Below are 25,870 nucleotides of genomic sequence, written 5' to 3'. Positions count from 1 at the left end.
GAAACAGCAACCAGCAACCTCACTGTTAAAGCCCTTGCAACTGATGGGAGAGAGCCCAAAACAAAGGATGATGGGAAGAGAAGGGGCTGGTAATTGTGATCTTGCAAAAGATCAGCTTCTGAGCAAGTGGCAATAAACAGCAATCCCGCCAGCAAGCGTAAATGGCAAATGGACCAGCATGTTCTGAACAATCTGTTCCTTTAATACGAGAGGGATGAGATGTCGACAGTAGGTTGGGAAAGCTTATGTTCTCTGGAATGAACTGAGCTGAAATGTCTGTTCAAGAGAAAATGGCTGGGGGAGCGCACGCCCAATGGGGAAGATGGCACAACTATAGGAAGACGTGCTTAATAAAAAGAAACGTAGCAAGTTGTTCGTGTCAGTGTGTGGAGGGGTTACTGCCAGTAGCTTTGTTCTAGCTTTTGCTCTTTGTGTGTTTATATGAGGGACAGAAGGCAGGGGGAGTTAAACCGCTGTGTTTACTAAGTACAACCAACATGCCCAGCCTATGTAGAGTGGCTGGCCATTGGGCCCAAGCAGTTAGCTAATTCTGGGACTTGTAGGGTTGGTTTTTATTAGGAGGTGATGCCAGGGACAGGAGTTGGGCACATGTGCCGTGCAACTCTTTTTCCTGACGACAAATGTGCACAAAGTCCTCCTTCTCTGAACACAATAGAAGTATTCAGCAGATACTTCCCATGCTCACAGATCATCTCAGAGTCTGCTCACCACTGCTCTTCTGGCTTTTAGCTCCAGCACTGCAACCAGTATCCTAGCTCCTAAAATTATTCAACCAGGGAAACCCTTATTAACCTACCTGGGTTAGCTCCAGCCAGGCCTCCATCCTCTTTGGTTGTTTATGTTCACAATATCAAGGGGCTTGATTTTACTGAGGCAGATGGAAAATGATACGCCTACCCATAGGCCTCAAGGAGGTCTGTGATTGTCTCTGGATCAAAGGCAATTGCCTGGCAGCCATTAGCACCTTCCAGCACAAGGAGGCATCTGGCCAGGATCCTATGGCTTCTTGTGCAGAAGATATCAAGAGCTACTAGATAGCTCTGAAATTACATAAAAGGAAACAAATCAGTTCCTATGTTAGTCAAGGTCTTGTCTATGAGGTACATTCAGGAAAATTAATTTGAATTATTTGAAAGTGCATTAGTTAAACTGCATTAGACCTCTGTGTGGACACTTTTATGTAGAATGTAATTGGCCTTGCCTGCTTGGCTACTGAGGGACACTTTGGAAAGTGTATTTTAAAGTGATCTTAATTCAGTTTAGTTTAATTCACTCTGGAAGTAAAGTTAAGTGAGTAAAAGCCACTTTGATTCTGAATAAGCCTGACTACACAAAAGTTTAATGCCTTTTAATTAACCTACTTCAATAATTGACTCTGCTTAACTAAGCACTGTGTAGACAAGCCCTGTGTTAGCTAAGTGCTCTTCCAAAGTAGATTAATCTAAAAACTGGAATAAGGCATTTGGGAATAAAAGAGTCCATAAGGAGTAGATCAGAAGCAGTTCATCGATAGCTCCCTGACTCTGCTTGTAGGAACAATCCCTAATCTTGTCATCTTTCCTCCAGCAGTGCCAGTAGCTGATGCTTTTAAATAAGATGAAATATTCCCACCTCCTCCTGCTCATCTCACGCCCGCAGTCACTTGCACAATGCTGTATCAGGTGTACAAGAGTTTCCTTCCTGACACCCAAGTGACTAGTTTCACTGTCACGAACCACCTTGCCATTAGTTTTCTTTCTGAACAATGGGTGGATGCAGCATTTATGTTTTCTATTAATAGATGTAGGTTGTCTTCCTCTGCTGTTTTATCTAATTCATTTCTATTATGAAAAGTGCTATGTATGAGATTGTTATTTAATTATTTAACTGTGCTCAGCTGGAACAGGGTTTCTAGCCAAGTGCACCACTTCATATTCAGAAAGCGTATATTTCATGTGCTACTTCTGAGCTGTTCTGGTTAATTTATCTGTTTTATCATGTAAAACAGCTACAGCCCTTGGAGACAAAATCACTCCATCTTTCGGGCTCGTCAGTCCATTTCATGCTGTTAGGTCTTGCGGTTTTGTCTGAACCAGGAAGAAGAGTTGTTTTAAAGCACTGATTCCGGCATACAGCCTTGCCCCACGTAACATCAGCTTCCGCGAAGAGGCTTTATACCAATTTTTGGATACCCATCTGTCTGTCAGTCTGTTCTCTGACTGTTTCTCTATATAAGAACATGTGGCCCCTATCATTGCACTGTGTTAGTGCCTTTCACTGTCTAATTTGGGCCAATCCTAAACCCAGTGAAATGACTATGAGCCTTTTCTGTTGACACCACATGGCTTTGGATTATATTTGTGGGCCTCAGCCAGCTGAACAAGGCAATACCTAACCCATTTAAACTGGGTTTATACAGCTACCCCTCAGGAGACACCTCAAACTTGGTTTAACTTTCTGAACATCCTCACATATTACATCTTAACACTTTCCTTTTTCTAGACCAATAGTTATGTCATAAAAAAAGGGATTGGATTTGTGTGATGTGATTTACCTTTTATAAATCCCTGCTGACTCACACCAGTTAAATTCAACATCATAAACTGAATATCAGTCAGAGCCTAAGCAGTGTATAAGTTAATACAATAGGACAAACTGAATCCATATTCTCAAGTTCACCCTGGCAAAGCTGCTTCTGCAATCAATGAGAGTTATGCCTTTCAGAAGTCAAAGACAGTAGGTTTGGGCCCAACATGGTCTTTTTAAAAGTACCAAGTTAAACCATTGGCCCCTGAAGGAGTCACTCCACTGCATGGAAGTGCATCTTTTTTGTTATTAATAATTCAGAAGAACTCCTGTTTGTAGAAATTTATGATTAAAATCTCAAAGGCAGGTACGTGGGGACTTCAAGTGGAAAGGAATGATTGCTGCATTACAAAAAGCAATCCAGAGAAACTTTGTCATGATTGATTGCAAAATGTGGTCTCTGAATCCCTATGGCAGAGAAGTAGCTATCCCTTTTTGAGGTCTGAAGCATAATGCATCTGCTGCTAGAGGCTATCTAGGCTATCTGTCCGACTTTATTTATGGGGACACGCCATGTGGGTAACTTTTGCTCTATAGGCTTTGTGAAACAAGGGTTATGTCTTCCTTTTTTTTTGTACAGTGTCCAGCAGAATGCTGCTCTGGTTCTGACTGAGGGTTGTGAGGACTATTTTAATACAAGTATTCAATTGTGAAAATAACTAGCTGCTTGCACTGTAGTGCTGAATGTGTAACAGCAAAAATGTTTTTTATTAAACAGGTTTTGGTCATATTGGAGTAAAGTGATAATTGTGTGGTCTGGGAATTATGCTAGAGGCAAGGATTTTTGCAGATAATATCTTTTATTGGACTGACTGCATGGTCCATGCAGTTGGTCCAGTGAAAGGTAACACCTGCAAAAATCTTTGCCTTTTGCATTCACTAAGCAATACATTCTGAGGAAAAGAAGAGCAACAGTGGGCTTTTATGTAGTGGGCTATATTGTTCAGCACTTGAGGATTTAATTGTATTTTTAGACAGTGACATTTTGGCCTTTACATTAGGCATATAAGGGGGAGATTCAGCCTGGGCACAGAAGAATGCCATTCCCACAAAAGCTCTGGCATTGCACTCATTTACACCAGGGCTGAAATCATCCTGTAGAGCCCAGCTTAGCTCCTGTGGATATAGCAAGAGAACAAATTCACGCATTCCCTGTGGGACTGGAGTATATCTCTGTGTGAAATGCATGTTCAAGAGCAACTGTTCTCAAGAGAGCCCATGAGACACCAGAAGATGCAGGCGTCAGGCTCCAGCTCTGTGAGACCGCAGGGTAACCTCAGAGGTGCATTGTGCATCTCCACACACTGCCTCTTGTGCACGGTGACAGGAGCAGTCTTGTCAGGTTATTACAATATCTCTGTGGATTTGCATTAAGAACCTGCCCCTTAAGGGGTTGATTTTAGACTCCTGAACAGGGTTACTCCTCCATGTAGTTTTCTGCCTTTCTGGCTGTCAGTCATTTCATATATCCCCTGATGATGCTACTGGAGCTGATCTGAGTTCGAGTATGATTTAATCCAGGCATTAAAAGGAAAAGAAGACACTTCTGACAGTTCCATATATAGCCCTGTGACTCACCAATCTTGTGTCAGCGACTGAAGATTGGTTCAATAGAATTAAGTTTTGCATTTGTTATAAATAGGGATTAAGTAGCATGAATTTATTACATTTGCATTAAAACAGGAGCCAGATTCTCTCCTCTCTTATACCAGTGTAAAGCTAGGAGCAGTCCCTTCTGCAGTTAGTGAGACTGGCTCCATTTGAATTCAGTCAGACCCAGGCCTCAGTGGGCCACAGCCCTGGACAGACATGAACCGGGTAAATCAGACTGTGTCATCAGGCCATGCACGCATGAACAGCATTTCCCAGGAGAACTCCAGCTGTGCCAAGAAAAAAAGCTGTAGCCGCATGACACAGCCCCTTGAATCAAGGAAGATTTCTCCTAATGCAGGAAAATGTAATGTTAATTCCAATCCAAGCCAATCTCTTCTCAGGACAAGGTAGTTTCTGTCTGTGCACATTCACCGCAGTCCTTTTGTATCCCAGACTTGCCTTGAGGATTGTGATTTCACAACAGTTCTGCTCATATAAATTGTGGCTTCAGTGGAACTAGATTAAATTTGAAATAATTGAAGTCAGTGAAGCTGTTTTGGGTTTATGCCAGGGCTACTGAGATCAGAATTTGACCTGAAAGTGGGAAAAGGAATTTTAATTAGACTAAAGAGCTGCCACTGAGGCCCCTGCTACATGTTATGTATATTATGCAATGAACTGGTTAATCGCGCAATAAATTTAGACCAGCCACATGTGCAAAGTAAGACTGGCCACAAGTGCAAAGTAATTATCACAGAATTAACTGGTTAATCACACAATCAATTTAGACCAGCCACACTGCAAAATAATTACCGCACCATAAAAATGACTATTCAGCTGTAAAAAGAGCCAACCAGCTACAAAGTTTGTGCTGGGAAATGTGTAACAACTCTCTAGCTGGTTTCTATCTAGCTTTAATCTGAATGTGCAGCAGGGCCCTGAAAGACTATATTTTTTATGTCAGCCAACACTGTATGTTTCTGCTGAACTGGGGAACATGGCTATGGAGAGAGTTATAACCAGGACTCCAGCAGGCCGGACAAGCAGGGATTACCCTGCAGAGCAGCTCCTGTTCAGGATACCCCAGCTGATAGAGGGATTCCTGCTGGATTCAGATATTGTTCTTGCTTTCCTTCCACTCTGATTACCATTTTGCTTAGTGTAAGGGTAGATGCAGACAATAAAGTCACATTCATCCAAGACAAGCCTGACAATTTAGCATTGTTTGGATAGGAGAAAAAAAGAGGTCCCTTTTAGTGAAGTAAGTGCTTCTGCTGTGGAGTGACACAGACGACAGACTTGACCAAATCAATTCCTTTCCTGGCAATTTAATTTACTGCCTTGTTCATTGTTACACAATTGAGAATAGGTCCGTGGAGTCTGGCTGCAAAGAACAACATGACCAGTCCTTTTAGGCTGAAGTGTCTTTTGCACAGAAGGACTGAGACTAGCGAGCTCCGGGTATGTCCATACTGTCTCTGCAGCGCTTCCACCCGCTCCTGCTCTGCACACATCAGTCTGGAAATGAGGGCCTGCTCCCGTTCTCAGACGCATCAGAGTCAGAGAGTTTAAGAGTAGGTGTGGGGGCCCTGTAAAGCCTGCATCAGCATATCCTTGGAAGCCATGCGATGGCACCAAGCACAGCAGTAATGCCAGGGCTCATCCTGTTTCACTGAAGATGAATAATGGAAGCTAAACAGGAGGGCAGGGGGGTTGGGGCTGGCAGTGCGACCCAGTCCAGCCCGTGCTCGAGGGGGAGGTAGGCTGATTCCATGGGACAGCGTATCACCAGCCCCGTGGTTTCCTGTCATGTGTTGCAGAGGAATCCTCTCCTGGCCTGGATGGGACCCGGGGTGGGGGGCCACTCACTGCTGGGAGTTCAGCTGTTTGGGCCATTTCTCCCCTCCTTGATACTGTCTTTTTCTGCTGGCGTTTACCCGTTGCGCCCTTCCATTCTTCACGTGCGGTGACATCCGTTCTCTGGGGCTAGGCGGCTTTGAATGAGCTTGGCACTCCTTTGCTGGCGAAGGCCTTTGGAATAACTGCTCCGCATGGCCGCCAGCGTCGGGAGCTGTGCGGGTTGCTGGGTCTTATTCCTCTCGGGCGAGGGGCGCGACGTGGAAACCTGGGCAGATCTGGGGTTTTGAAAAGGGGGTGCGGACAGCAAGGCGCATCCTCACATCAACTACAACATCGTTGAAGCACTGCCAGCAGATCGAGGGAAGTGCTTATTCCCCTCTTCTGGGCACTGGTGGGGCCACATCCAGAGCCCGGCGGTGGGCCCCTCGCTAGGGAGGGGACGTGGACAGGTCGGAGAGTCCGGCGCAGGGCCACGAAAACGGACTCGGGAGGAGCGGCCGAGGGACCCGGGCTGGCTTAGTCTGGAGAAGAGCAGAGGCGGGATTGAACAGCAGCCGTCAGCTCCCTGGAGAGCCGTCCCGAAGGGGACGGAGCTGGGCTGGCCTCCGCGGGGCAGCCGGCAGGACAAGGAGCAGCGGGCTCAGGCTGGACGTCAGGAGAAGCGCTCTCACGAGGAGGGTGGTGGAGCACTGGCCAGGCCGCCTAGCGAGGTGGGGGGTTTGGGAGCCCCGCCGCCCCCACGCTTGCACTGCTACGGACGGCTCCCCGGCTGGGGAGAGCCGAGCGCGCGGGGGGGGGGTGCGAACGGGGCCGCGCAACGGGCCGCATTGTGCGCGCGCAGCCGCGTTCCGAGCCCCGCCCCGCCGCCGCCGCCGCCGCCGCCGCCGCCCGGGTAGGGCGGGCTGCTCCTGCCGCGGGGCACCCCTCACCCGCACCCGGCCCCGAGCTCCTTCCTCCGCAGAGCTCAGCACGGGCAGGAGCGGCGAGCCCGGGGGGGAGTGTGCCGTGCAGCCCCCTCCGGCTGCCCCGGGCTGCCCTTCGCGTTGCCAGGGGCCCGCCCCGGCTGACCGCAGCCTGGCCCTCAGCCCCGACCCAGGCCGCAGGCTCCAGCCCAAGCTGGTCATAGCCGATGCCTGTCTGGGCTGGTTTGAAGAGCAGCCAGATTCATCCCCGTTCTCCATCACCCCTCTTTGCCAAACCCCCGTGCCTGTGGGGACCTCGCCCCGCTGCAGCGCCGTGCTCTGGATTGGTGCCCCTGTCTATAATTTCTATGGAAACCCATGTACTGAATGGGTTGGAATAAGCTTTAAACCATCTGCTCTCCCCCTAATTATAAACGCGATCAGAGGAACATGTTTCACCATGACATCACTACAAATGTTCTTCTTTTCTTCCTTGTGGAGCCATCTGTGATTATGTCCTCATGTGCCAAACATAATAAAGGGGCTCTGTGCGTGGGGCGGGGAGACACAGGCCGGATCCCGAAGGGAGGCCGGGAATCTGCTGACAGCACCGCTTCGATTTTTCTTTAAGAGGAGGACAGCGCCGTGGGAGGATTCGCCCCCTTTACCTGGTCACCAGGGCTGCCCGGGGAGAGCCGAAGGCTGACGTTAGCAGAAAGCCATGAAGGGCTCACAGGTAAAGAGGAGTGACGGTAATTATCACCCACCCAAACCCAACGAGAGAAGAGGCAATTAGGAGAGTCCTGAACAAAGCTGTACAGGTAGTTTCCTGCTGCTCTGAAAGAGAGAGCACCCACCAGCTTCAGCGGGGGCAGGACTAAACCTTCAACGCTGGAGGCTGCCAGTGAGAGAGAGACACGGGGAAAACCCTGCTCAGACCCAGTTCACTTTCCCTTCCAGCCTCCGCTCTCTGCCCCTGTCTAACACAGGAGCCTGGGCAAGATGGACCCAGCGTCTGAGCCAGTGAATAGCAGTTCTCATGTTCTTCCGCTTCAGGGACAGCCAGCTCCCTGATATTGGGATTGCCAGGGGCAAGGGGTGCTGGGCCTCCCAAAATGGGTAGAAAAGCCAGGACCATGGAGTGCATAGGTAGCCATCAGCCTTCAGGCTGGCAGTCAGGCAGGTAATGCATGCTTTCAAATGGGTATTGCAATTGTTTCCCTTGCATGTGCTTCCTTAGAGTCTCTTGAGATTTTGTACAGACCTCTGCCCACTGCAGTTAACACTCTGGTGGCTTTTAATGTCACCAGAGACACTTCCTTCCCCCTGCTGTGACCTGGGGAACAGGGAGTTTTCCCCATCTCCCAGCACGTGACCTGGTTAGCATTTGTGGGGGGCTCTGAGGACAGGAGGCATCGGCATAGGTTGCACTGTGCGTTGTTATTCACGCTTTGTTGAGTGGTGTGCCCAGACCAGGCTAACATATTCCCTTCTGTCGGCAGCGCTGGAAAGGGTCCCGCTCCAGGAGCAATTTTTTGGATTTCACTGAGAAGGAGAAAGAAAAGATGGCAGAGGACGAGCTGAGGAAGCTGCAGCAGCATTTTCGTATCATGGTGGAAAAGCGGAAGTCTTTTGGGGTCAAGGTGCTACAGCAGATGTACCATCAGGAGTAAGCGGGGCTCCAGTCCCATGGTGACCTTATGCATTTCCTGTTTTCACAGAATTAATCTATTTGCTTTGAATCCTGAGAGTCCCTTTATTTAGGTTCCAGTCCTTTTTTATTCCTCATGCAAAACTCTCATGATGTCAGTAGATGCCAAAAGACAGCAAGACTCCACCATAAAATATATGGATCTGTTTCAGGGGGAAATGCCATCATTATTTTTAAGGAGGAAAATGTATTTAAGTGTTTTTTACATAGTTTGTTCAAAGTAACTTCTCCCTGTTCATATTTTTCTGTATGAGTGCTGCTGGAATTACAGGGTTTAAATAATGAATGTTTGTACTGGGCTTTGAAGATGTTAAGTGCTTTAGCTGATTATTGTTTTTTTTTTCACTACAGAAAACAAATACATTCATTGAAGCAGGAACACGACGAGATGACATTACTGCTGAGCCTTGCTAAGTCACCCAGGAATATGATGCTGGATGTCAGAAACTGTATGGAGCTTAAATACCTTTTGCAGACTAGAGATGAGTATGATTCTCTGATAAAAGCAACAAAAGCACTGATAGCGGAACTTGATGAGAAGGTAGAGCATCTGAACAGTTAATCAGATAAACATGATATACTGTAGCAGACCCACAGAATTAGAAACGCCCTTGTACCTATCACAAGCACAATCATGTTTTTGGCTTTTAATTTGCAGCTGTGCAGCTAAACAGCTGCGGATGCCTTCATAGTTCATCTCTAGTCAAAAGCATAACTCACTAATTGCTACCCAGGTTCCCAATACTGCATCCATTATACACATAAGTAAAATTTACATAAAGAGTGCCCAATGAAGGCAATAGCACTTTTTGCATGCATAGAGACTACTGGACTACTCAAGTGAGTAGGGGTGTATGGAATTGGGCCCTAAATTGCCTGTACATTGCCGTGTTTCTCCTCCACTGGTAGTCCTGTGTAACATGCTCTATAAGTTAATGACCTACTTATTCTGAACACCACAATATCCTAGCATGATGTAGTCAAAAGGAATAAAGCCTTGAATCAAAGCATTAAGGTCAAGGGGAAAGAAAAAACTGCACCTTGCCTGCACTTCCTTTGTAGGCAAATTGTGTCTTTGAAGTATTCATGAGTAAAGCATATTTAATTCAGGTCTTGGAATATCACATCACCTCTTAGCAAAAGACACATGGCTGGAAGACAAAGTGGAGAGATGTAGTTAGCTGTGTTACACTGAAGTCCAGCAGAAGACAGGGTAGATTTGCACCTTATAGCTGTGTGTGTGTATGCGCACACATACGCACACCTATATATATCTCACAACTTTTTGTGAGCTGGATCACCCTTCAGATACTGTGAAAGGATGTGCCCAGAGCAGTGTATATCGAAATGGACCTGTCTTGTTCCCGTTCATGTCAATAGGAGTTTGGCTGGTGATTTTGAATCTGATTCTGGTCTGTGGCTCTGGCCTCTAGGTACTGCCAGTATTTGGAGGGATGTGGGGGAAGGGAGGAGGCTGTGAATTGCTCTTCCCAAAGAAGATATCACCCTAAGAAACCCTTGTCTCTTGCATAATTCCTGGACCATCATGGCTACGACATTACTGTAACACTATCATCTTCCCATCCCTACTTTAATTCTTTTTTTTTTGAAATAGAGGCAAAATGTTATTTTTTTGTCACATACGTGCCCCAGCCCATGACATCTGAACTCATTGTACATGCCATAACTGGCTCAGTGGCCCTTATAAGCTAAGTTGTGTTGAGTCTGCTTAGCATTTGGATAGGACACCAAAGACAGACTAGATTCTGCAGAAATGGCCTGGGAGATTTTGTTGGTGGCATTTTCCCCTTTGAGTTAATATTGAATCAATAACCCATTACAGTGGGAAGGGGGCTTTTAGCTGAAATGTAATTTATGCTCATTAATGATCCCTAGAGTTTTTCAGGAAGGGAATTTGCTTTGAAGTCCTGCTCTCATCTCTTCTGGAGTTGCTATCTGCTTTCCCCCATCTTGCAGTTCCAGTGGTGCTCCAACGTTTTTGTTCTTCGAGCCACTTGGTGAAATCAGGATCTTTTCATGGATCCAGCCCATTTCACAACCCCCAGCTCTCCTAAATGTTTATTACATGCTTCTAACCATAGCTCTACAGACTCCACATGGTCTGTGGATGAAAGCCACAGTGAGACACTGTTCTTCAATGTCCTGTTCCATTCCCTTGCTTAGCGTTGCTGTTAGTTGGCTGCAGTGCTTCACCCCAGAGGCAGCTGCATATCAGTGGTGAAGAGAAAATAAAACAATTCTTGCTAATAGTTTGCATCTTGGCATTTATAGAGTAGGAGGGTTTGGGATGAAAGCTGTTCTGTAAATGCAAGATATCATTAACACCACAGGTTACTATAGTTCAGGTCAGCACAAAGTATTTACATTGGCTTAGCATACTGACTAAAATCTAGCATCAAGGGGCGGTTTTATTTTTTTTAGGTAATGGAGATGGAGAACAAGATAGAAAAACAAAACCTTGTTGTGGCTAAGGTGAAGGAAGCAAATGACAGCAAAGAGCTGCAAAAGAAGATTCAGAGGCTAGAGACTCGTTTGAATCACGTAAGTGCTCGTGAGGTAGCTTGCAGCTGCCTGGTCTTATGGGTACTTGCATACACAGGGTTTCTTTCCTAGTCTAAAGAACGTTTAAGAATTCCAGTCTGGTCCGTCTGGCTGTGTATTTGGTACAGGACAGGTGAACTTCAGTAGCTCCCAACCTTGGCTGTTCTGCTCCACAAAGCCTCTTCTACTGGCTCGATGGACTATACTCTGTGTTAAAGAGGGTCCCCTTGAGAGCTGGATGGGCTGTGTGTCAGCCCTGATGTATGCTGTTTTACTGGAAGCTGATCTCCACTGTCTTGTATTGCATCATTCACTCTTTCCAGATCACAGTCCATTTCGATACAGTCTTGACCACGAATACAAAGCTCAGAGAAGAGATTGAGACCCTGCGAGTTCAGAAGGCCGTCTTTGACAACAACTACATCAAACTCCACAAGAAATTCGATCAGCAGAAGAGAATGATGGAAAATGCGACTGAGCAGTCCTCACAAGCCTATGATCAGCGGTAAAGGGGGTGGGGCAGTGCTAAGCTTTGGCAGTGAACTCCAGGGCACTGCTTTGTGATTTTGGGTATGCTCCTTCTGTTCACTCAGACAGGTGCACACTAAGCCAACTTTGAATGGGTGTCCACTCATCCTGGGTGCCCTGCATTAGACAGCAAAGCTTCAACTCTCAGGGTTGTGGAGCACCTGCCAGTGGACTTCAGCTGGAGTTATGGGTGCTCCATATGCCTGAAAACCAGGCTTTTCCTATCTAAAGCTGGGCAACCAAAAAAACAGGGCACCCAGGTAAGAAACCATGGGGAGTGTTAGTGTTGTACTGCTCAGCTGAGGCACTTGATTGATCGATCTTGAATCTGGGCTTCTCCATTCCTGGACAAGGCAGAGAGAGTAGAGTGGCTGCATCTGTGCAGCCTGCTACTGCTCTGTTACAGCCCTGATCTTCGTGGGTAATGGCTCACTCCCACATTTGGCCCTGTAGCTAGGTCTGCCAACTGGGGCCCATTTAGCACCAGTCCCAGTAGTGTTTTTTGAGGACTGGGCTCCTCTCCGGCCCATACTTCCTCCCACCAGGCCATTTCCCATGCAGCATTCCCATACTGCATGAAAGCTCTTTGGTCTCTCCTAACCCCGCTGGGAAAGAGTCTCTTCCCATCCCTGTGAGTTGTACTGCATGAGATCCACCCGGCATTCACTGTCCAGTTGTTGAGTCAGCATTGGGAGTGGTGTGGTTAGCTTGTGATGGGAGAAGAAGTCTCTCATGACTTCTGGTCGTGCTTAGGGTGGAGGCTCTGGCCAGGATCTCAGCCATGAAGGACAAGCACTACAAGGACACTGTGCAGTTTAACATCGAGTTCAGGGAGCTGGAGCGGATCTTCGATCACGAGACTAAGCTGAAGTCTTTCATGGTCGTCAAGCTTGTGGATCGCTCTGACTTTGAGGACCAGGTCAAGAGGGAAGAAGGTACCGTGAAATAGCAGGGAACAGACACAGGCCTGCTGTTGTGACACAGAGGGGAGACCAGTGCTCATCCGCAGGGCCTTCACTCTCAGCAGAAATGTGTAACATGGCCAGCAAAGTGTCAGGTCTGTGTTGGAGACAGGGAAATCAGGGACTTGAATTTCAGTGCACACAGTGTTGTTATCAGGCTTCTTACTGTAATCAAAGCTCAGTTCAAGGAGGCAGAACTGATGGGACTAGCGCACAGTTTGGCTCCTGTTTCTTAGCTTCAGGGTTTTCTGCTGCCTTCCTCAGACAGTGGGGAATTATCCTTCTCCATTTACGCTCTCACCTTGCTGGAGGGTTAAATGTCCCTCCAGTTTGGTCTCAAGCGCTACCCTGGGTTTTTAATTCATATCAGTCAGCTCCAAGGTCCCTCCCCAGTGCCCTGACCTCCAGTTTGGGTGCTCTTCCTGGATTTTCATTCTTTCTCCCATAATTTTTCTCCCAGAAGCCATGATTTAAGTCCATGGTGTTCTCAAGTGCATTGTTCTGTGTTTGCCAATGGTGGGCACAGCAAGAACATGACCCGTAAAACCCAGAATGACCCAGGTCATTTTCTGTCCTGGAAGGTTAAATGTCATTCTTGGTTTCTTCCAGCCTTCAAAGCCAGCAAACGTGCCAAGAAGAGCAGAGGGGAAAGCTTTGAGAGCTATGAGGTTTCTTATATACGCCTACTCCAGATGACAGAGAATGGGGACATTGGCCAGCTGGTTGAAGAGTTCGTTGAGAAGGAGGAGAAGAACTTTGCCTACTTCAGCTATGCCACCGAACTCAACAACGAGATGGAGAGACTGCAGAAGAGGATTGAGGATATTCAGGTCAGTGCCTGCTGGTTTTCCACACTTTTTGCACTGTTTCTTTGTTTCAGACTGAGGTTTTCTTCTTTCCTCTCCTGCAGCTGTTGCTGCCCACACAGGGCCTCAGCTGCTAATTCCACCAAAAAAGCCTGCTACATGAGCTAAATGGCCCAAAACTGGAACTGAAACCAAGCTCATTGCTGCCACCTTGCACCCAAAAGAAATACTGCAAGAAAGTCATGTTCAGGAACAGCTTCAGCTTCCAGAGGGTTGCTGAATCCAGTTGGATGGGCCTTTTAATGTCAGTGGATGCAGTGGGTATCCCTGGACATGTGCCGAGGCTTGTGACAAAATGACTCAAAGTTTCTCCTGTGAGGGGTGGGATCAGTCAGAGCTTATAGGAACCTGCCCAGGTGAGATTCCTACCTGATGGGAGGCTTCAAGACTTGGCCCATGCTCAGAGAGGCTGACAGAGAAGAACAGCATTTTTCTTTTATTTTTGGTCAAGGAAAAGCTGTTCCACCCTACACGAGCCTCACTCCCCAGCCTCCAGAAATGCACCGCCCATCCAAATTCCAAATGACTGTGCTTCGACATCCAGCTGTTCTCAACAGGAGAAACCTGGCTTTGCCCATTCCAGAAGTTCCTTCCTGCGTGATGGGCCAATGAGCCTGTTCTGTGTCCTCCTTGCTGCAGTTTGAACGCTGTAGGTCCAGCGCTTCCTTCTGTTGCCTGCAGCTTCTGTACTTTTCAGCTATATAAAGTATCAGCATTATGAAGGGCTTCTGTGTGACTCCCTTGCTGAGGCCTAGGCAATGGGGGCCATTTGAACAGGCAGGTTAGGACATGATGTGGGGGCAGGAAGTTGAGGCCTTCCAGGGGAACTTTTATTTAAAAGGATTTTTTTCAGGAGAAATGGAACCTCCCTGAACACTGTTGGTATGGGATCTCCCAGGGACTTGAGGCCAGGTCTTAAAACACTGCTGCTTAGCTATGGATCTGAAATTTTTGGAACCCTTTGGGTCTGTGCTTTGGATATGAGGCTGTGTGATCTGAGAAGAGGGCCCTGTTTCAGGCTTTCACTGCCTGAGGGGAACCCATGGCCTAGTGGCAGAAGCATGGTATTTTGCTACCTGGCATTAATATTTAATTGCCCCTGGGGAGGGAGTGATTAGTTGTAAGATGTTACTCCTCATTGTTTCCCTGGTTTTGCTGGCACCAGTGAAGGAAACACTGTGGATCAACCACGTTAGAATGATCCATTACCAAACCCAAATCCATGACCTCCAGCCTCTGTGCCAAAATCCTGCCTTGCTCCACTAATTTACCACAACTAAAGATCATCTCTGTTGATTTACACCCTTGGACCTGGCCCTGGCAGAAACAGAAGACAAAAGGTCACAGTGCTTTGTTTGTTCCTAGGCTGGTCTGCCTGCAGCCGACAGGGTTTGCAGGGGAACAGATGAGAACAGGAAATGGCCTCTGTCTATCCCCAGGTGCAGTCTACCCCACTGGAGGGTGACAGAGACTCTATTGTTGCCCTGACATGGTGGGCAGTATGAGGATGGCATACAGTGCTCCATGCTGGGATGGATTCAGCAGCAGGGAGCAGCTCTCTTTGCCTCCTGTGCTTGTGTTTTATGCAGAGTGAAATCCTTCACCTGAAGTCACAACAGAAGGATGCCAAAACCACGAGCCACGTCTCTCTGAAGGAGCTGGAAGTAAGGAGCTGTGGGGGTAGCCCAGCTGCCTTTGACTCACTCTCAGCTAAAACGTTTGACAGCATAGGCCCCAGGAAGCAGTCCATGTGGCTATTCTGGGCACTGGGATGTCCATGCATGGGGCCTGGCAGAAGGAGCTATGGCACTGCCAGTGTTGTGGCTTCTGGGATGAGGTGGGCAGGAGTGGCCTGTGCCCTCCTTGGCCCCACCACTTTCTTCCCCATCGCAATGCTGATGAAACTCAGGGTGGAGAGTCCCCACTTGTTCTACCTCTTCTAGTTCTAGGTTCGCTAGGAAATACAGGGTGGCCTTTCCCACCAACTCTGATGTGAGAATGGGCCAAGGGGGCTGCAACTAAGAGAGCCCAGCTTTGGGCTCTCACTGCCTGTGGGAAATCTTGCCCTCTCAGCAACCTGAGGCTGACTTGCGTGAAGCCAGCCGTTGCCTGGTGACTGGTGGTGCAGCTGGATTCTGCAGATGGTCCATGGGTTCCCCCAGAGCAAGGTGGCTTCAGGGTGTTGCCTTGACTGCACAAACTCACAGCCCCACTCTGTGGGCCTGTGCTGATCTCCAGGATCTGCACCCTCCTCCCACACACAAAGGCAGCGTCCAGGGAGTCTTTAAGGGGATCACGTCCTGGCTTTGCCCTGGGCCTTCTGCCCCTCACCCCAGGCCATATGATGACTAGTGACTTCCTGTCGTCTCTAAAGAGTTGCCAGGCTAGGGGCACTGTTGTCATTCCTGTGTGTGAGCTGGGCACAGCAGGGATGGGATTTAGCCTGTTGTCTTTCACTCCATGGAAAACTTTCATGCAACCTGGATCAGGCTTCAGCTGCAAGCCTAGAGACAGGGCATGGATTGGGTGCTTGGGGGCTTCTTCAGGCCATCTCTTTTACATCACACCAGCCCCATAGCCTTGATAACTCTTTGCTGATAGAGAAAGCTGAAGAAAACCAGTGAGGAAGCCGACCTGTATGAGTTAACCTGCAAGGAGGGAGGCAAAGTCCTGGACCAGCTCAAATCCGCTGTAGCCTTTCTGTTCAAGCAAACAAACTGCGATGCCACAAAGATAAAGGAGCAGCTCGGAGAGAGTGATGAGATCACTGACCTGAACCTGATGCAATACTTTGGTGAGTTGTCAGCTGTCTGTGTCCTCTCTGAATGCTGGAAAAGTATGGATTGAAGTTTCTGGACAGGGGAATACCTCAGTGACTTATTCATGGCAGAGGTCAGTGGGGAATTTGGAAAGGAGGAGTGGCAGGTTTTGGACTCCTGAGCCCTGTTAGTGGCTCTCAAGGGGAATGTGGGGTCTAATGCATTCTGTACCAGCCTCCCAGGAGTTATAGGCCTGGTCTGGCCAGTGTCACCCATATCACACAGGGGGGTTGGAAGAGGATGCAGGCTCCTGGTTCTTGGCTTTGGCAAAATCTAGGTTCAGAATAGAAGATGTCTTCCCCCCGGGGCTAAGGGGCTGCCAAGTCAGCTCCATGACACATGTTCAACTTGTCTTCTCCCAGGTGTCATAGAAAAGAAGACCAATGACCTACTCCTCACAGAGGCTTTCCTGCGCAACAAGGAGTTCGAAGGAGAGCAGGACTCGTCTCCTCTCTTGAATCCATTTTTAGGTGGCTCATCGCTCCTGAAATCTATGGATTCTAACAAGATGGCACCGCCTCCCCCTCCCATTGAGCACGTGGCAGACATCTTGGAGGACTGTAAGTCCATACATGTCCTCTGCCAGCCACCCTGGCAAGCAGGTGCTGTAAACTGGGACCAAGAGCAAAACTGCAGAGGCGTGGGCTGCAGAAAGCAAAGAAATAGCCACACAACTAAACTGGGGTTGGTGATTGTAAACCTGTTAGGATTCGTTCTCTGTTCTGTTATAGAGGGAAAGTACAGGACAGTCCAAGGCCTTTGCAATGTTATTACAAGGAAATGAAATGCAGTGGCAGAGTTGTGGCTGCATCTAGCCCTAGTGTGGGTTAGATTACCCAGGGGGTCCCTGCCTCCTTTCCAGCCCAGGGTTCCTGGGGGCAGCAGCAGCCTGCTGAGAGGGTTGCCCTTAGAGTCTGGGTTTGCCCAGGGCTCTGGAATGCTTTTGTAATGCATCTGCATCTCTTTTGACCCAGTTGATAACCCTTTGGACCATGACAGTATACGTGACCTGATTCTTGGGAACTCCGAGACAGACCAGTCCAGGAGCAGTTCAGTGGACAAAGGCCAGAAGAGAGGGGTGGTGAGCTTCTAGGGCACAGAGAGCCAATGCACTGTGTGTAAATAATAGTTTCTTAACTGAGCTGATCTGGAAGTCTGGTGCTGTGCTTAATTGAAACCAGGCGTCGGTTACGGCTCTGTAATGCTGGTGCTTTCTTAAACATATAGTTCCTCCCCCTTGGAAGGTGCCAATGCCTTTGACAAGCTTACGGCTCAAAAAATTACATATTAGCATCACTTCACTCACAGTAGAAAAGTGACTACCTTTGGGGTGGAAAGCAGTAGCTCTAACAGTAGGATTAGCACAGTTGATGGTCAGTGAATGAAAAATCTTGTGGTATCCAGGAGCAGGAGGGGGCATTTAGTCAGTAATTACCTGAACTGAAGTTGAGCTGCAAAACACTACAAAACGCACCGGCAGCATTAGCTGGCTGCAATCAGGCACTATCTCACTGTCACATTACCCCTACCCTTGCAATGTGCTATGGGTTCATAAGTGCCTGCACAGAGCAATCTAGACCCTGGTTAAAGTGACCACAAAACACGTGACAAGCTGGAGGACTGAACATCGGCAGGTGTTTCAGACAGAGGTGTTGCTCTGTGTCTGCCTCTTGCTCCCTGTTGCCCTTCACTAGTATAAATTGAGCCTGTGAAATCAAGAGAGCTGATCTGCAGCAGCTGTGGAGCTGGCTCATCTCTTTGGGGTCCCCTTTCCACCCCAGAAAGTAGATATTCTGCCCCTAGGAAAAGAGTGGAGTGCATCCCAGAGATCTTCAAGCAAGGGAGAAGCTAAGGCAGGCAGCATGGCCTACTGCATAGACCACCAGGCTAGGACCCAGGAGATGTCATAGCTTCTGTTCCTGTCACAGGCCTGCTGGGTGACCTTGGGTTCATCGCTCTCCCCGCTCTGGGCCTCAGTTTCCCTGTCTGTGAAATGGAGATCGGTACTGACCGATCTCCTTTGTAGAGCGTATTGACATTGGCTAAGCAGGAGCTGGGTGTCGTAATATCATTATGGAAGAGCTTGCAAGTGGAGCCACTTGGGCTGTCTCCTGAGTGGCCTGACTGCTATCTCGTACCAGCTCTTCTGATGTTTGGAGCAGTCACTGATCATTCATACGTTGACTTTCAGAGGCAAGAGATTTCCCAGTCTATGGTACCCTTCAGCCAGGTCCCCCAAAACAGAAAGTACATGTAGTGTACATTTGCTCCTCTCAGGAAACATTGAAGCCAGCAGCTTGGTATAAGCACAGTCCTAAATGGACCCAAAGATTTCCCAGAACCTGGTGTTGTGCCAGGGTCCCAGCTGAACCTGGAGGATGGCTTGAATTCAGTTACAGGAACAGAGCTGGCCCAAGCCTGCTGTGACAGGCTGATTCTCGTGCAACTCATCCCCTGCCTGGCAAAGTTCATGCATGCATGCACCCATATGCATTCACCCCTGGTTTCACTTCAGTCCCAGGTTTGACATTCTGTTCAGCGTTTCTTTTATGTGCCCTAGCATTGCTCAAACAGGCAGCTGGATTTTGTCTTGCAAAATGCATCATTTAATTTGGAAGCCATTCAGGTAGGCATTTCCCCAAGTACAACAAGATTTCTCCACATAGAAAAACAGACGAGAATGGGACCAAGTGCAAATGGTGACCCTGGGAACAATCAGGCCAAGCTTGGCCAATGGGACTGGTAGAGTGGGGACCTGAACAGGAACCAGAGGTGAAGAGGAAAGTAGCATAGGGTGTAGGAGTTGGCCCCACTTCAACTCCTAATCCTTCTCTTCACCGTGCGTGATGATGTGGACGAGGTTTTTGTAGTCCAAGTTTCCACTGATGTCTGGAGGGAAAGCTGCAAACATCTGATCGACCTGCAATAGAAGGGGGCCATAAGTAGAAGGGTTAAAGGAATGGCTTTGTATTCAGGTTAACAGTGATGAACCTGGAGGGATCTGGACTCAAGTGGAAGCTCTGCACTTCCGCAGGAGCAGACGGAGAGAGGGTCTGCACTCAGCGGTTTGTGGTGACTGCCCTTATATGATGAAACTTGAGCAAATATTGACCTAACTATGGAATAGGGAAGGAAAAGGGAAATCCCTAGCACTTGCCCAGCCATAAGACACTCACTGGCTAGGTAAGGCTGCCATGCCCTGCCACCCAGCTTGACCAAAGGGTGCTCAACACATCTGTGCCAGTGGCCTGTGGTGTTGTAATGGGCCCTGGTGGGTGTAGAGTGGGTGAAAGCTTAGGTCAGGCTGCCATTCTCCACCTGGAGACATCCCTCTCCAGGTTCATGCCTGAGATGGTGACCTTCGGATACACACGGGCTCTGAGTCCCTACTGCCTCACGTTTGGTGGTTGGGGATGGGATTGGGAGCTCCCCGTAGGATCTGGCTTCCTGCTGGCCCCAAGCACAGAGCTGTTTGGCTCAGAGGGGCTAGTGTGGACCAGCCCCCATGTCAGCCGGCATCCTTTGAATCGGCTGGCTGCTTTCCCTCCCGTGCTTGTTTGGTTCCTGCGTGCGTGGCCCTGAGGAGATGGACCCACGCGGCCCCTGGGCCCAATGTCGCAGCCTGCGCCCTGCCTCAAGCAGAGGCGCAGCAGTGCAGCTCCATGTGCGGGGCAGTCGCACGGCACCTCAGGCAGTGCCAGCCCCTGCTCTGCTGGTCGCAGGATTGCAGCCAGCCCTGATGTGGCCGTACTACTTTTGCACCCCCCCACACACACAAAGGCAGCATCTGGGGAGTCTTTAAGGGGGTCATGTCCTGGCTCTGCCCTGAGCCTTCTGCTCTGCACCCCAGGCCATACGATGGCAGGGCTGTGAGCGAGCACTGTGTCGGGGCTTGGGGCCTGGGCTCGAGGCCTGGTCACTGGGGCTTGGGGCCTTAGGCCTCCATTAGTGGGGCTTCGGGCCTCAGGCCTAGGGTCTAGTTCCTAGTTGCCAGGGCTTGGGGCCTGGTTATTAGGGCTTGATTGCTGCAGCTTGGGACCAGGTTATTAGGGCTTAGGGCTTGAGCCTGGTTGCTAGGGCCTGGTTCCTGGGGCCTGGGGCTACCATGCTGGTCGAGGGAAGCTAAGCATTGCTGCTCAGAGGACTATTTGGGGGTCCTGGGGGCAGGCAGTGATAGGGCAGGGCAGGCGTGGGGTCAGAGCAGCCTCTGCCCCTTTCTTTAGTGTCCCCCATGGGGAGGACACGGGTGGCCCCTGCTGAGTGTGGGGTACGGCCAGTATGAGGGGCTGCCCCAGTCAAGGTGGGGAAAGGGCTACTCTGTTCGGGCTCCTCTGGAGGCCTTGGAAGGGGAGGATGCCTGCTTGGTGCCTTGCCCATGGCACCCAGCCACCTTGCTGCTGGTGGGGAGACGTGTCCACGACAGAAAAGGAAGCACAGGCTGATGCAGCAAAGGTAAGACAGCCTCATCCGGCCGTTCCCATGCGCCTACTCCAGTGGTGGGCATGTGGCGGGGCAGGAGGGGGTGGAGAGGCACCCCCATACCTCCTCCTTGGAGAAGCGCTCGCCCTGGGTCATCAGCATCTCCTTAATGCTGCAAACAAAAGAGCGGGATGTGAGAATGAGGGAAAAGTGTCGCACTGACGGGCCCCGCCCCCCATCAGCTCAGCACTTACTAGCTAGACTTGAGACCTTTGCCCTCGGGGTCGAACACCTTGAACGCATTCAGGATGGTCTCTTCAGGGTCGGCCCCTGCAACGCAGAGCACACACATGGATGAAGCACGGGCCATGCTGCCAGCAGACCTGGAGGCACAAATCCCTGGTCCTGGGACACCCCCCAAGAAACCCAGAGTGCCCCCAAGGCCTCTAAAGCTCATTTCTCCTATGGAAAGTTCAGCAGTCTGCCCCGGGGTCCTGGCCTGCCATAGCAGAGCAGCAACCCTATTCCTGCCTCTGCCTGGGACATCAGTGCAGGCTCCTGCAGCAAGAGGAGCAGGTCCACGTAAATAGCATTCACCCCTCCCTGCCTGCAGCCAAGATGGGCCTTATCCACCACGTGTATTTATAGAAAGCCAGCCGCAGTACCAGGGCTAGATGGGCTCTGGGAGTGCTGCCCAGAGGGCATGATTTAGGCTGCACAAGGTGAGGGGATATAACCATTTGTGAGTCTTGAGGGAAAGGATGTCATGCCTTCCTGTCAGAGCTTGGACCATACCCCCTGGTTTGGAGTCTGTGGCATTGAGCTGGGTGTTGTGGGCAGCTCACAGGGAGCATTTCCCACCTGTGCATCCTTTGCATGGAAGGTAAAGGTCTCTTTTCCCAGTGCATGAATTGGGGAAACTGAGGCACAGGGACAGAGTGGCCTGAGTGACGGTGCTGTGTGCTAGGCTGTGGCTGGAAGACCAGCAGCATCAAAACAGTGCAGTGGGGCAGGGGGTGGCAGGGGTCTCGTGGTTCAGTGGAGCAATCGCTCTGTGTCAGACAGAGGGCTGGGGAGTTTCAGTAGTCCTCTCCGGACCTTCCTGAACCTTTTGAGGTACAAGAGGGGAATTTGACCCACAGCTCATTTAAGTGCCTGGAAATACTCCAGTTGGTCCCAGCGGGCATAGATCAAGTCAATCGGGAGAAACTGCATATAAAGTTATCTAGTTTGAGATCACTTTGTCCTTCTTTAGCAGCTTCAGCTGGGGCATCTTGGGTTATTAGATCTTGGGAGGTAGGTCAGGCGCCTTGTCCCCATTCTGCAAATGGCCTGCTGAGGCCCAGAGTAGTTGAGTGACTTCCAAATGTGCAGAGGGAGCCTGGCGCCTGGATCCCTGCAATCCTTGCTGTGCGTCATAGCCACCAGCCTACCCTCCCACTCCTGCCTCGCGATTTCCCTGCCCGCCCCAGTCCTCATCTCACCCTTGAGCTTTTCACCAAACATGGTCAGGAAGACAGTAAAGTTAATTGGTCCAGGAGCCTCCTTGATCATGTCGTCAAGCTCTTCGTTTTTCACATTCAAACGCCCTGTAAATCAGGTTATGCCATTGAAACAATGCTAAAAATACATGCCAATCTGGAGGTCTGCAGGCCTGCTTTGTACAGTAATGAGCCTATCAGTGAGGTAAGGGACACAGGCAAGGTATAGGGATGGTCTCCCTGTGGAAGGAGGATACAGTCTCCCAAGGGAGAGTGGTGACTAGACTAGAAAATGGGCCATATTGAAGACTCCTGTGTTGACTTGGAAAGGTCTGGACTGGATGTGACTTGATACGTCTCTTCCTACTCTGATTTCTGTGATCTGGGAAACAGCAGATCTGGAGTTTGGTTCCTGCTGAATTAGTTCCCAACTGAATGAACCCAATTCTTTCTTGCCTTTATCTACTGAGGTAAAATCTGCAGCCCAGGCCTCTTTGGACTTTAGTGGAGCCATGCCTAATTTTTCACTGATGTGAGGGAGGAGCTATTCAGACCTCTGTTTCTCAAAGAATGGGTTTAGTTTCAAGGGGACTGTTGACAGAGCGAGGTACGTCTGAGCTTTAGGATCCAGGACAGATTTTAGACTTTCATTCATTCAATAACTGGTGTCTCTAATGGGGGCCTCCATTGTTAATTAGTACTTGCCCAAAAAGTGATTAACACTGGTTGACAAAGCTTGCAGTGAACAAAATGATCATCTTATAGTTAGTGGCTTTGGATCTAGAGGTTTTGACTCAGCAAAAGCCATGGAAGCTCCAAGTCCCCAGTAACAGGATGAAATGGACAGTGTAGATGTTGAGCTCTCTGCTACCAGGTCTTCCAACATTATCAAAGCTTTTTTTTTGATGTGGGAGCTCGGTGTTTCTAAATTGGAGGCTTACCGAGTGCAGCAAAAGTGTCTCTGAGATCTGACTTATCAATAAAGCCGTCCCGGTTCTGATCCATGATGGTGAATGCCTGCAAAGGGCAGATGAATGAAAGGCAACACCAAAAATAGCTTCACAAGCTCTCCAAACTAAAGTTGTTATCTGAGTGTAGCCAGGTGTGCTTCACCACAGCCAGGGACTTTGCCCGTGGCTTTCACTGTTCACTACTGCCACCTATCAGCTCCAGCGTCGCAGATCTCCCTGGACAGTAGCTCTCCTCTGCAGTGCAGGAGAGTGGACCCATCCGTGGGAGTAGCAACTGTGAAAGGGGAGTCCCTCTCCCTTCTCCAGTGATGGGGTGAGGGATGGCTGCTTTCACAGGGCTTTTATTCTCTGGCTCAATGTAAACCTCATGCTGAGGCCAGGAGCTGCTTCCCCCTTCCTATGCATCTGCTGGGTTTAGCACAGGCTTTACTCATGTTGCAGCCTGCCTTCCAATGACTGCCAGAGCTTAGTAGTCCCCAGGAGCAGGGACAGGATGGTGGAAGGAGAAGGATGTGTGCTGTTGGAGCTGGAAAGCCCAGGAGGAAGGGAAATCCCTGCTTCAAGATGTTTCAGCAGCCTCCAGCACAGAGCAGCTGTGTTTTGGTCACTCCTGGCTGCTGCAGCACGGCTATCCCTGGCCTGGGTTAGCATGCTCCAAAAAGCACACGGATGCATTCTCCTGGAGAAGGCCCCGGATGATCTCCATGTACCCAGATGAGTTTCAGGACCTAAAACCATGCAACTGTGCAGCACCCATGAAAAGGGCAACCACCGCTGTGTAAGTGTCCCACGCGCGCAGTCACTGTCAGCTGGTTAGAGTTTTGATTATACATGCCTGCTTTCTTGTGTTGCTGCCAGCATGAGCTGTCTCTCATGCTTCCTGATGGGAGTCTCTGTAAAGTCTAGAGAGGACTCTACATGCATACGTATAACACTTGCTACTTTTATTCAAAGCAGTTTTCAGTGGGCTTTTAGGGGCTTATTCCAAACCTAAAACACCGAAGATCAAAGCCTGTCAGGGACACTTGGAAGATACCAGTGCATCAGTGGCTCTTGGTCTTCCCCTTCATGGCTATTTCAACCAAGTCAACTTACCTCTTTGAATTCTTGAATCTGGGTTTGTTCAAACATGGAAAAGACGTTGGAATTAGCTCCGCCTGCTCTCTTCTTGGCTTTCTTGGGTGCCTTGGGGAATTCAAGCACAGTGTCATTAGCTCACAGTCCTTCTCTATGCACTAAATGCATTAAGCTACCCTCCACTTATCCATAGCTCGGGGCTGCTGGTGCTCTTCAGTCTCCGAAGCATTCAGTGGTTTCTCATGCTCAGTTCAGAGCATGGGATAAAAGATACACTGTAGGTACTGATGGGAGTTAGGAGTTCTTCATGCAAGGTTGCTTGGTCTCCTGATACATTCTGCCAAATCAGTTGGTTAGGGGGGAAAAAAGAGTTGGAGAGATAACTAGACAGCGTGGTGGGAAGTCTGTGGGGATAAAATGACTGGTGTTTGGCTGAGAGTTAAAAGCAAAGAAGCCTCCTCTTGTACAACTGTACGTTCAGGACCCCTGGGAGTAGGGGAGGAAGTTAAGCACATCATTGAGATTTCACACAATGGCTGCGGCTCTTGGAAGCTTTATTATAGTTTTGTGCTTCATTTTTCCCGTCTGTGTTCAGATGAGACAGCTGGAGCCCTGACACTGTAAAACTCCTCACTAAAAACTCCTCAAAGGAGGTGAAGCCCAGGAGGGAGGTAATCCTGACTGCCCCAATGAAGAAGGAAATCTTTAGACCCGCTTGTCAAAGCCTCTCCCTCCTTGAGAATTATTCCCTCTGAAGCAAAGATTTTTAGCTGGCCGCTCACGCAAGGAAAAGCTCTAAGCAGGCGAGTTAGCAAGACAGAAGAGCCTCTCCTGCCAGCTGCACGGAGGCTGGGGAAGAATTGAAATGTAAACCTTGAGAAGCGCGTGGGCCCGTTTTGCAAGCTCTGCTGATTCTTGAGAACATGAAAGAAAAAGCCCCCAGCTGCTGCTGTTCATGTTCCAGCCGTGCATCTGGTACCCTGGCGGGCCTTACCTGGTTCCAGGGGCAAAACGCACGTGTGTGCGACCAGGCAACCCTAGAGATGCTGCTGATAGAGGACCTCGGTGCTGCCCATCTCCTCCCTCGCGGCCAAGCCACGGTTCCCCCACACGCTCGCTCTTACTTACCATTGCTGACGTGACTCTGCGCGGCCCTCGGTGTTACTGCAAGAGGGATTCCAAAGACAATCCCTGAGGTCGCCGTGTGCTGAAACAATAAATACATCCCGGGCTGGGTTAAAAATAAACCCATGCCCACTTTTGGCTGCTAGGGGTCAGTTCGGCAGCACCTCAGCCACCCCCAGCTCCGTTGTCTCGCTCGCTCTCTCATCTTGAATAACAGCTTGTTGTTGCTGGGTGACATGTGAGACTCGGAGTTTTTCAAGGTTAGAGAAATGCCAGGCGTCTGTGTGGCTTCCCTATTGAAGATGTTGACATAAGGCGTGCTGTGGGGCTTGTCTGGGATGAGTGACACCCACATTTGTCAGTCGCTCCCCACCGGTGGGGTAGATCTACCCTGGGAGTCACGTGTCC

At 49.4% G+C, this 25,870-nt stretch overlaps 2 protein-coding genes across 6 annotated transcripts in view; one reads left to right on the top strand and one right to left on the bottom strand.

Moving 5' to 3' along the window:
• CCDC63 (coiled-coil domain containing 63) overlaps positions 1 to 18,857 on the top strand; it is a 45,710-nt gene extending 26,853 nt beyond the window's left edge. Inside the window, exons 1-11 of one of the 5 annotated variants that reach the window (XM_090063234.1) lie at positions 3,685 to 6,749; positions 7,573 to 7,677; positions 8,444 to 8,610; positions 9,004 to 9,193; positions 11,095 to 11,214; positions 11,538 to 11,719; positions 12,496 to 12,677; positions 13,314 to 13,534; positions 15,160 to 15,234; positions 16,172 to 16,364; positions 16,752 to 17,501. In XM_090063234.1, the coding sequence (XP_089919360.1) occupies positions 7,663 to 7,677; positions 8,444 to 8,610; positions 9,004 to 9,193; positions 11,095 to 11,214; positions 11,538 to 11,719; positions 12,496 to 12,677; positions 13,314 to 13,534; positions 15,160 to 15,234; positions 16,172 to 16,364; positions 16,752 to 17,173 (1,767 nt within the window). In that variant the 5' untranslated portion in view covers positions 3,685 to 6,749; positions 7,573 to 7,662 and the 3' untranslated portion in view covers positions 17,174 to 17,501. The other 4 variants (XM_090063235.1, XM_090063236.1, XM_090063233.1 and 1 more) reach the window with 4 other exon arrangements.
• A 115-nt stretch (positions 18,858 to 18,972) lies between these two features.
• On the bottom strand, positions 18,973 to 25,588 carry MYL2 (myosin light chain 2). Its single transcript, XM_090063257.1, has 7 exons — positions 25,466 to 25,588; positions 24,356 to 24,445; positions 23,231 to 23,306; positions 22,293 to 22,397; positions 21,063 to 21,138; positions 20,932 to 20,980; positions 18,973 to 19,309 (listed from the first exon to the last, which is right to left on the bottom strand). The coding sequence occupies exons 1-7, from the start codon at positions 25,466 to 25,468 to the stop codon at positions 19,211 to 19,213; spliced, it is 498 nt and encodes a 165-aa protein (XP_089919383.1). The 5' UTR covers positions 25,469 to 25,588; the 3' UTR covers positions 18,973 to 19,210.
• Positions 25,589 to 25,870: the final 282 nt, after the last annotated feature.

The sequence above is a fragment of the Crocodylus siamensis genome, chromosome 9, assembly GCF_052110815.1.
Source record: "Crocodylus siamensis isolate JL-2025a chromosome 9, ASM5211081v1, whole genome shotgun sequence".
NCBI classification, from domain to species: Eukaryota; Metazoa; Chordata; order Crocodylia; family Crocodylidae; genus Crocodylus; species Crocodylus siamensis.
The sequence above is the reverse complement of the archived record's forward strand: the minus strand, read 5'-3'. Positions and strand labels throughout refer to the sequence as shown.